The sequence below is a fragment of the Trichechus manatus genome, unplaced genomic scaffold (assembly GCF_000243295.1).
Source record: "Trichechus manatus latirostris isolate Lorelei unplaced genomic scaffold, TriManLat1.0 scaffold00112, whole genome shotgun sequence".
NCBI classification, from domain to species: domain Eukaryota; kingdom Metazoa; phylum Chordata; class Mammalia; order Sirenia; family Trichechidae; genus Trichechus; species Trichechus manatus.
Genome location: NW_004444048.1, coordinates 2859306 through 2869389, shown reverse-complemented (window position 1 = coordinate 2869389; position 10084 = coordinate 2859306). Strand labels below are relative to the sequence as shown.

General features: G+C 39.9%; 1 protein-coding gene across 1 annotated transcript in view; it reads left to right on the top strand.

The window, feature by feature from the left end:
- Positions 1–551: 551 nt before the first annotated feature.
- Positions 552–10084, top strand: part of BCAT1 (branched chain amino acid transaminase 1) — a 123785-nt gene continuing 114252 nt past the window's right edge. Inside the window, exon 1 of the mRNA XM_023738016.1 lies at positions 552–760. Within this exon, the coding sequence (XP_023593784.1) occupies positions 755–760 (6 nt within the window). The 5' untranslated portion in view covers positions 552–754. The remainder of the gene's footprint in view (positions 761–10084) is intronic.

Sequence of the window (10084 nt, the reverse complement as noted above, 5' to 3'; positions counted from 1 at the left end):
TTGGCAAAAAATTGTTGCATCTAAGGATATACTGGGGGACTAGAGGCAGGGGTGGGAGAAACAGCTGGCAAACTTTAAAAAATCAGGTACATATTCTAGGTTATTCAAAGCTTCCATTAAAGAAAATTCTTTAGACAATGGGAACCCACTGTACACTTTTGAGCAGGCTGTGCCAGGATTGTATGAGCGGGCAGGAAAGCTACTTTGGACGTAGTGAGAAGTGAGGTGGGCAGGAGTCTAGAGGCAGGAGCCAGACCAGGACGGACGTGCAATTGAATTTGATCCGTGATCTGTTTTCTTTCCTCCTCCTTCTTGACGTCCCCAACTAAAAGATACATGGTATTCCTACACTCGGCGACCCACTCACAGACACTAATTCAAGGGTAATGTGGTAACTTGCTTGAAACACTGGCACCCCCAGGAGTGAGTGGTGGGCGAGGCTCCGGGCTGGGCTGTGGTCTGAGTCTTGGTGCCGGGAGAGGCTCTACCCTCTGGGGGCAGCCTAGGGGAAACACAGCTGTAGTCTCTTCCTGCTGATGCAATCTGCCGGAGAACTCGAGGTCTCGGCTGCAAGAAGGCCCGTCCGCAATCCCTGCCGCCACGTGTGGCAGCCACCGCCCCAGCCACTTCCCAGACGGTCCCTGCAGCCGCGACCGCGCTCGCCAGCCGCTGACTGGGGCCACTCGGCAGGGGCTGAGACGGATTGGATTTGTCCTGCGGCTCAGCCGCAGCTGTGCTCACGGCCAAGAGAACAATGAAGGTAACTACTTATGATTTTGTCTGTATTTTACAAAAATGAGTGTATGGATTCAACAGACGATTCCTCAGAGAAAGAAGAAACAATTGGCAGAAAGGGGACAGAGGAGGACCACCACAGGTCGTCTCCAAACAAACTTCTTTAATATCATGTTTACCAATCATAGTTTGTCAGAACCTTCCATTCTTTTCGGATTTCTGATGTGCCTCCTCAAGCTTTTTCTCAGCTGCGTTTGAAGGTGGGGATAAAAGGCTGTTCACAGTTCCCGCATCTTTTGTTTTGAAGTTTGGAAAGGAAGAGGCAGCTTTTCTCAATTTCTGAGATGCACAGTGTGTGGGGGATTTTGGAGAGGAAGTCTCAGAGTAGGTGGAGGTGTACCTGACGGTGAATGGGGGTTTCCTGCAGGATGTCTGTAGTGAAGGAGGGAGGTGCAGGATTAGTTAGTTGACTAAAGTGGGGTTATATTGTATGTTTCTTGTGGAAATGAAACCTTCTAGGAGTTAGGAATCATATAAGCCTAAAGGCATTCTTTTATTAAACTGTGAGAGCACCCTAATGACTTATTCTTATGCAAATCGAGAATAATTAGCCTAGCTGCCTGTAAATTCTGAAGTTGAGGGTGTAGAGATGTACACTGCTGAGTGTTTTGTTTTCCTGATCTCACACCTTGGAAAACCACAATGATGTTAACACCTGAAGAACAGCTTCTTCAGAGGAAAGTGAAGGATGGGCAAGTAGCCCTGCCATCTACCATCTTGGAATTAAGAGATTCCTATAATGCCATCTGATCTCCTGGGAGAGACAAAGCCATGATTCAGAGCTTCAAATGAAGGGCGTGAAGTATGATTCTCAACTGTGTTTATCCACCACCCATCACACACCACGATTTCATTTAGAGCAAATGATACGTAAATGGAAAAGCTTTCTTCACAAAACAAAATTTTCCACTGTGACTGATCTGTGACTGAGCGGAAGCACTGCGTTTTGTATTAAGAAATGCAAATGCACCACAGTGAAAAATTGAGCAATCTCCTTCTTATACAGCTAGATATTCTATTTCTGACTTGCTCATGCCTGTAATTTCAGCAGAAAAATATACTTTGAGTTTTCTTTAGTGAGTAAAAGGAGACAATTATGAAAATAAACAGTCTTTTCCAGCTCTTCCCTGTTCCATGTGGAGTTGTGGTTGATGATGCATTTTTGTAAGTCAGGGGGTTCTTACCATGAGTCCAAAAACCCCTGTCTCTTTTATAAGGTACTTTTATAATGCAGGAAACTCCATTTCTGCTCTTTGACTTCAGAGATTCCTATAAGGCAATTTGATCTCTTGGGAGATATTTTTCCAAAATTCACCACTGCAGTTGAGTCCATTCTGCCTCATAGCGACCCTACAGACAGAATAGAACTGCTCCGTAGGGTTTCCAAGGAGCAGCTTGTGGATTCGAACTGCCAACCTTTTGATTAGCAGCCGAACTCTTAACCACTGCACCAGCAAGATTAGGATGATTATATTCTAGGCACGATCAAGGACTGAGTGAGATTCCTTTGTTTTTATTCTTTAAAAACCTTTCTACCTACATTTTACATATGTATTGCTATCATCTTTATAAAAAAGCAAAACAAAACAGAAAAAAAGGACTTTCTGTGTATGGCACCATGATAGGCTTTGTCTTCAGCAAATTCTCTTCTAGGAGCTTGTATTTTAATATGAAAGCATATAGAATGGGCAATTGATTTAAAAAAAATCATATACAATGAATAGCATGTGTATAAAAATGGTGAGTACATATTATGGTTTGGTGACTTGAGGTGGAGATTTAAAAGAGGCACATGTGTGAATGGGATAGATACAAGCAGAGTCATTGTCAATGACATATGGCTAAGTGATAAAAAGAGAAGATTTGAGTACAGTGTGTGGAATGTGAAGGGGAGAAGACAAGAGGCTTGGGTGCCAGAGGGGTTGACATTTCAGACACAGAACACGGCTCTCCAGCAAGGCTTATAGATGCAAAGCTAGTTAAGCAGGCCTAACATAAGAACATCTTTGGAGACTTCGGTGATGAGAAAAAAGGAGAGAAAGAGGAAAAAAAAAGGACAAAAAAATTAATTGTGGCCAGTATTTCATCTAGTGAGTTTCAATACTGAGTAACTCCATTTGATTTTAGAACTACACAGAGTAACGACAGTTAAGAACATATGCCATTTGTATGCAAGAATTTCACTTGCCTGTTAGTTCATTGAAGCTGAGAAGGTCTAATTATTTGAAATAGGTTTAAAACCTTATGAAAAAAAGGAAATGAAGTCCTGATACATGCTACAGCATGGACATGGATGGACCTTGAAAACATTCTGCTGAGTGAAAGCAGTCACAAATGGACAAATATGGTATGAATCCCATTTATGTGACATATTTAGAATAGGCAAATGCATAGAGGCCGACGTTTATTGGTATTTACCAAGGGTGGGCAGGAGGGAGGGGGAAAGGGGGACTCAGTGCTCAGGGGATGCTGAGCTTCTGTTAAGAGTGAAGATAAAATTTGGGAACAGCTAAAGATGATGGTTGAACAACAGGATGCACATAATTAATGTCGCTGAACTGTACATGTGAAGATTGTTGAAATATCAAATGCTTTGTTACATATCTATTTACCACAATTAAAAAAAAAAACTTATGAAAGGAAGTCGAAAACAGTCATTTGATCACAACAGAGGTGTATGCTAATAATTAAAACCAAGTTATAGCTTTCTTCAATAAATGTGTATTTCCCAATTTTTATCATAACTTTAGGTTTTCTCCCTTAGTTCATGCCAGACATTTTATTTTCTTATTTTTTATTGGTAAGAAATAAAACTAGGGAAGTGAACAACTAGAAAACTGAGAGTAGTGTTACTAACCTAATTGAGAGGTCTGGGCTTATGAGTAAATTATTTCTGTGCATAAATGAAGAATTGTTTATAAAATGTGGCCACCTCAAGTGTTTGGATTGGCTATATCTTTTGGAGTTTCAGGTTGCCTGCTTCTTTGAATGATCTCTTCTCAACCTGTATAAACCAAAAAAAAAACCTAACCCATTGCTGCTAAGTCGATTCTGACTCAATGTATTTAAGAAGATGGAAAAGAAGAGACTTCTCTATTTCCTTTTACCTGCTTGGTAACCACAATTCCATAACAGATGCCTCACCAAAGATGCTCAGTGGAATGTTCAGCCTTACTCCCAAGGAGGTTTGGTTACCGCATTGGAGGGTGGGAATCTGGGACCTTCCATGACAGACATTATCCAGGCATCCTCTGCTTTCTATATTATACTATCATTCTGTTTAAGCACAGGAGGAAACTGGCTGCTCACCTTATTTTATGGTGGTAAATATGTGCAGTGTTTGTGTTGTAACTCCCCCTCTGCCACCACCAACAGCTGTTCAAATGCTCTCAACACTTAACATAACATATGATAAATGTCCTTACTAATGGGCTTTCCTAAGCTTCTGTAACAAATTTGGCAGTGCATGTCAGTGCCCATTCAACCAAGGTCACTGAAATTGGATTAGACATGTGTTAGATGCAACTCAAATCTTAAAAATGTTTCAAAATTAAGCAGCTGGGATGCTCTGATTCATAAACATAACTTTGCAAACATTTTCATCATAAGACCTAGTTAGTCTATGATTCACAAAGTCAATGGTGAATGCAAAGCCAAAGCAGAGTCTGTCTTTCCATATATAACAATAAGTTTGAAGTGCCAATTGCATCGGATTAATCCTCTCAAATCCAAAAAGCTGAATTATGACAGTACTTCTAAAAATAGATTACTTACATACCTTAAAATAACTGAGAAACTAGATCATCTTATTAACACAACCTAGCATATCATGTAAATTTTTTTCTATTGTCATATAGGCTATGCCTTTTTAAAAAAATAATTTGTTGTTGGTGTCGAGAATATACGCAGCAGTACATCACCAATTCAACAATTTCTACGTGTACAAATTCAGTGCCACTGATTACATTCTTCAAGTTGCGGAACTATTTTCACCATCCTTTCAAATTGTTCCTCACCCATTAACATAAACTCACTGCCCTCTTAGTTTTCTGTCTACCCTTTTTAGTTGCTATTGTCAATTTGATTCCATTTAGATAGCTCTTTAAAAGAACTCAATGCTCAAATAGGCCAGGCGTTTTTTGTGCAAAAGTTATTTTGCAAAAACTTTTCTTCTGTACAATGACTAATGAGAGAACGAAAATTTTAAAGAGTCAGTCATGATCCAAAAAATACAGGAAAAAGTTCACGAAGAAAAGAAAAAAGGAAGACAAATTTCAAAAAAAGAAGAAGAAGAAGCAGAGGAAACTGCCGGGTCCTGTGTCATCGTCACAATTGTTGTTATGCTTGAGCCCACTGTTGCAATCACTGTGTCAATCCATCTCATTGAGGGTCTTCCTCTTTTTCACTGACCCTCTGCTTTACTAAGCATGATGTCCTTCTCCAGGGACTGGTCCCTCCTGATAACATGTCCAAAGTATGTGAGACAAAGTCTCCCCATCTTTTCTACTAAGGAGCATTCTGGGTGTACTTCTTCCCAGACAGATTTGTTTGTTCTTTTACCAGTCTATGGTGTAGTCAGAACTCTTCACCAACACCACAATTCAAACGCGTCAATTGTTCTTCGGTCTTCCTTATTCATTGTCCAGATTTTGCATGCATATGAGGTGATTGGGTCAGGCACACCTTAGTCTTCAAGGTGACATCTTTGCTTTCCAACACTTTAAAAAGATTTGCCCAGTGCAATGTGTCTTTTGATTTCTTGACTGCTGCTTCCATGTGTGTTGATTGTGGATCCAAGTAAAATGAAATCTTTGACAACTTCAACGTTTTCTCTTTTTATCTTGATGTTGCTTATTGGTTCAGTTGTGAAGATTTTTGTTTTCTTTATGTTGAGGTGTAATCCATACTGAAGGCTGTAGTCTTTGATCTTCATCAGTAAGTGCTTCAAGTCCTCTCTACTTTCAGACAGCAAGGTTGTGTCATCTGCATAACGCAGGTTGTTAATGAGTCTTCCACCAATCCTGATGCCCCGTTCTTCTTCATATAGTCCAGCTTCTCCCATTTTTTGCTCAGCATACAGATTGAATAAGTATGGTGAAAGGATACAACACTGGCGCACACCTTTCCTGATTTTAAACCACGCAGTATCCCCTTATTCTGTTCAAACAACTGCCTCTTGATCTAAGTATAGGTTCCTCATGAGCACAATTAAGTGTTCTGGAATTCCCATTCTTTGCAACGTTATCCATAATTTGTTATGATCCACAGAGTCAAATGCCTTTGCATAGTCAATAATACACAGGTAAACACTTTTCTGGTATTCTGTGCTTTCAACCAGGATCCATCTGACGTCAGCAATGATATCCCTGGTTCCACGTCCTGTTCTGAATCCGGCTTGAATTTCTGGCAGTTCTCTCTCAATGTAATGTGGCAACCGCTTTTGAAAGATCTTCAGCAAAATTTTACTCGTGTGTAATATTAATAATGTAGTTTGATAATTTATACATTTGGCTGCATCACCTTTCTTTGGAATAGGTATAAATATGGATCTCTTCCAGTTGGTTGGCTAGGTAGCTGTCTTCCAAATTTCTTGGCATGGATGAGTGAGCATTTCCAGTGCTGCACTGGTTTATTGAAACATCTCAATTGGTATTCCATCAATTCCTGTAGCCTTGTTATTTGCCAATGCCTTCAGTGTAGCTTGGACCTCTTTCTTCATTAACATTGGTTCCTGATCATATGCTACCTCCTGAAATGGTTTAATGTCGACCAATTCTTTTTGGTACAGTGACTGTGCGCATTCCTTCCATCTTCTTTTGATGCTTTCTGCATTGTTTAATATTTTCCTTGTAGAATCCTTCAATATTGCAGCCGAGGCTTGAATTTTTTCTTCAGTTCTTTCAGCTTAAGAAATGCCAAGCATGTTCTTCCCTTTTGGTTTTCTATCTCCAGGTCTTTGCACATGTCATTATAATACTCTACTTTGTCTTCTCGAGCTGCCCTTTGAAATATTTTGTTCAGCTCTTTTACTTCATCATTTCTTCCTTTAGCTTTAGCTACTTGACATTTCAGAGCAAATTTCAGAGTCTCTTCTGACATCCATTTTGGTCTTTTCTTTCTTTCCTGTCTTTTTAATGACCTCTTGCTTTCTTCATGTATGATGTCCTTAATGTCATTCCACAACTTGTCTGGTCTTTGGTCATGTGTCAAATCTATTCTTGAGATGGTCTCTAAATTCAGGTGGGATATACTCAGAGTTGTATTTTGGCTCTCGTGGACTTGCTTTAATTTTCTTCAGCTTCACCTTGAACTTGCATATGAGCAATTGATGGTTTGTTTCACTGTCGGACCCTGGCCTTGTTCTGACTGATGATATTGAGTTTTTCTATAGTCTCTTTCCACAGATGTAGTAAATTTGAGTCCTGTGTATGCCATCTGGCGAGGTCCATGTGTACAGTCACTGTTTATGTTGTTGAAAAAAGGTATTTGCAATGAGAAGTTGTTGGTATTGCAAAATTCTATCATATGATCTCTTTCCTCGTTTCTATCACCACGGACATATTTTCCAACTACCGATCCTTCTTGTTTGTTTCCAACTTTCGCATTCCAATCACCAGTAATTATCAATGCATCCTGAGGCATGTTTGATCAATTTCAGACTGTAGAAGTTGGTAAAAATCTTCAGTTTCTTCATCTTTGGCCTTAGTGGTTGATAGCGGAACATTGCCTGATATAGTGCTGGAAGAAGAGCCCCTTGGTTTGGAAGGCACTCAGAAGACGACTGGGAAGAGCTGCTTCCACAAAGTAGAGTCGACCTTAATGTCGTGGATGGAGTCAAGCTTTCAGTACCTTCATTGCTGATGTGACACGACTCAAAATGAGAAGAAATAGCTGCAAATATATATTAATAATCAGAACGTGGTGGAATGTCTGAAGTATAAATCTAGGAAAATTGGAAATCATCAAAAATGAAATGGAATGCATAAACATCAATATCCTAGGCATTAGTTAGCTGAAATGGACTGGTATTGGCCGAATAGGACAATCATATGGTCTACTATGCCAAGAATGACAATTGGAAGAGGAATGGCGTGGCATTCATTGTTAAAAAGAAGATTTTAAGATCTATCCTGAAGTACAACACTGTCAGTGATAGGGTAATATCCATATGCCTACCAGGAAGACCAGTTAATACGACTATTATTTGAATATTTAAGCTAAAAAGAACCAATTCACTTGTTCTTTATTTTTATAGGTAGAACTGATATTTGATCAATTGCATTAACAATCCATGCCTTAGTGTAAAAAATGTTTTGTTGTATTTTGACTGTAGATGGTTATTTGCTTTAGGAATCCCTAAGAAGCTTGGATATGGGATTATTGTTGTTGGATGCCATCAAGGTGATCTTGACTCTTAGTGACTCCATGTGACAGAGTAGAACTACTTCATAGAATTTTCTATGGATTTTCTAGGCTGTAATCTTTACAGAAGCAGATCGTCAGGTCTTCCTCCCGAAGTTAGTGGCTGAGAGCTTAACTGTTGTACCACCAGGGCTCTTTAGAGGATCTAGGATTAGAGAGGTCAAATTATATTTGACTTCTTGTAAGTCTAGAGAGAAGAAGGAGCACCTGCTAGGATGTTCTAGGCCAAACATGGCACAATGTCTCTTATGTGGCTGACAAAGATCTCAATGCATTTGGGCATCTCCTGGCATGAGCCCAAGAAAGGATTTGCACAGTGTTATCACTCGGCAGGTGTTACCTGCATTAAAGGATGATGTCCTAGTCATCTAGTGCTGCTATAACAGAAATACCACAAGTGGATGACTTTAACAAAGAAAAGTTTATTTCTTCACAGTCAAGTAGGCTAAAAGTCCAAATTCAGGGCATCAGCTCCAGGGGAAGCCTTTCTCTCTCTGTTGGCCTTCTCATCAATGTTCCTCCAGACTAGGAGCTTCTCTGCACAGGGACCCTGGGTCCAAAGGACGCACTCTGCTCCTGGCACTGCTTTCTTGGTAGTATGACGTCTCCCTGTCTGTCTGCTTGCTTTTCGCTTTTATATGTCAAGAAATTGCCTCAGGACACAACCCAATCTTGTAGTTTGAGCCCTGCCTTACTAACATAACTGCCGCCCATCCTCCCTCATTAATATCATAGAGACGGGATTTACAACATATAGGAAAATCACACAATACTGGGAATCATGGCCCAGCCAAATTGACACACATGTTTTTGGGGGGACATAATTCAATCCATGACAGATGATTTTGCCAAACACAATTCATTTCATTTTAGCTGATTCAGATACAAAGTTATATTGTTTTGCTTTAGTTCAGAATGTTCGTTCAGGAATCTGAAACCATAATGAATGTTTCTTTGAACTTTGAAGATAAAACCCATTACCATTAAGTCAATTTCCAGTCATAGCGATCCTACAGGACAGAGAAGAACTGCCCTATAGGGTTTCCAAAGCTGTAATCTTTACCTAAGCAGACTGCCACATTTCCTCCCTGCACCCCCTCCCCCCGACAGAGCAGCTGGTAGGTTCCAACTGTCGACCTTTAGGTTAGCAGCCAAGTGCTTAACCGCTGAGCAACCAGGGCTCCTTTTGAAAATTAAAGGTAGAGTTAAAATGGAGCTGCGAATTTGAAACAGGTGAAGCCGAATGCATTACTCAGGGTTTCCATGGTTGTCAGTGTTGCAAGGTTAGTGCTGGTATTTGTAGAAGAAATACATCCAGGCTTGAGGAAGGACTTCTTTGCTTAACTAAGATAATAATACTTGGCATTTTTAAAATGCCACATAAATAACATAATCTGGAATTGTAACCTCAAAACATTCCTTTGAGGAAGGCATTGCAGATATTATTAACTCCATTTTACAGACGAGAAAATAAAGATCAGGAAACTTACTAGACTTGCTTAATGTCAGAAATGTTATTGTGTGCCATCGAGTGGATTCTGACTCATAGTGACCCTATGTGACAGAGTAGAACTGCCCCATAGGGTTTCCTAGGCTGTAATCTTTTTATTTATTTTTTTATTTTATTGTTGTACTTTAAGTGAAAGTTTACAGTTCAAGTTAGTCTCTCATACAAAAATTTATACATACATTGCCCTCCCTATACTGAAACAGCACATTCTTCCTTTCCAGCCCTGATTTCCCATGCCCATTCAACCAGCTCCTGACCCTCTCTGCCTTCTCATCTTACCTCCGGACAGGAGCTACCCATTTAGTCTCATGTATCTACTTAAGCTAAGAAGCACACTCTTCATGAGTATCATTTTAT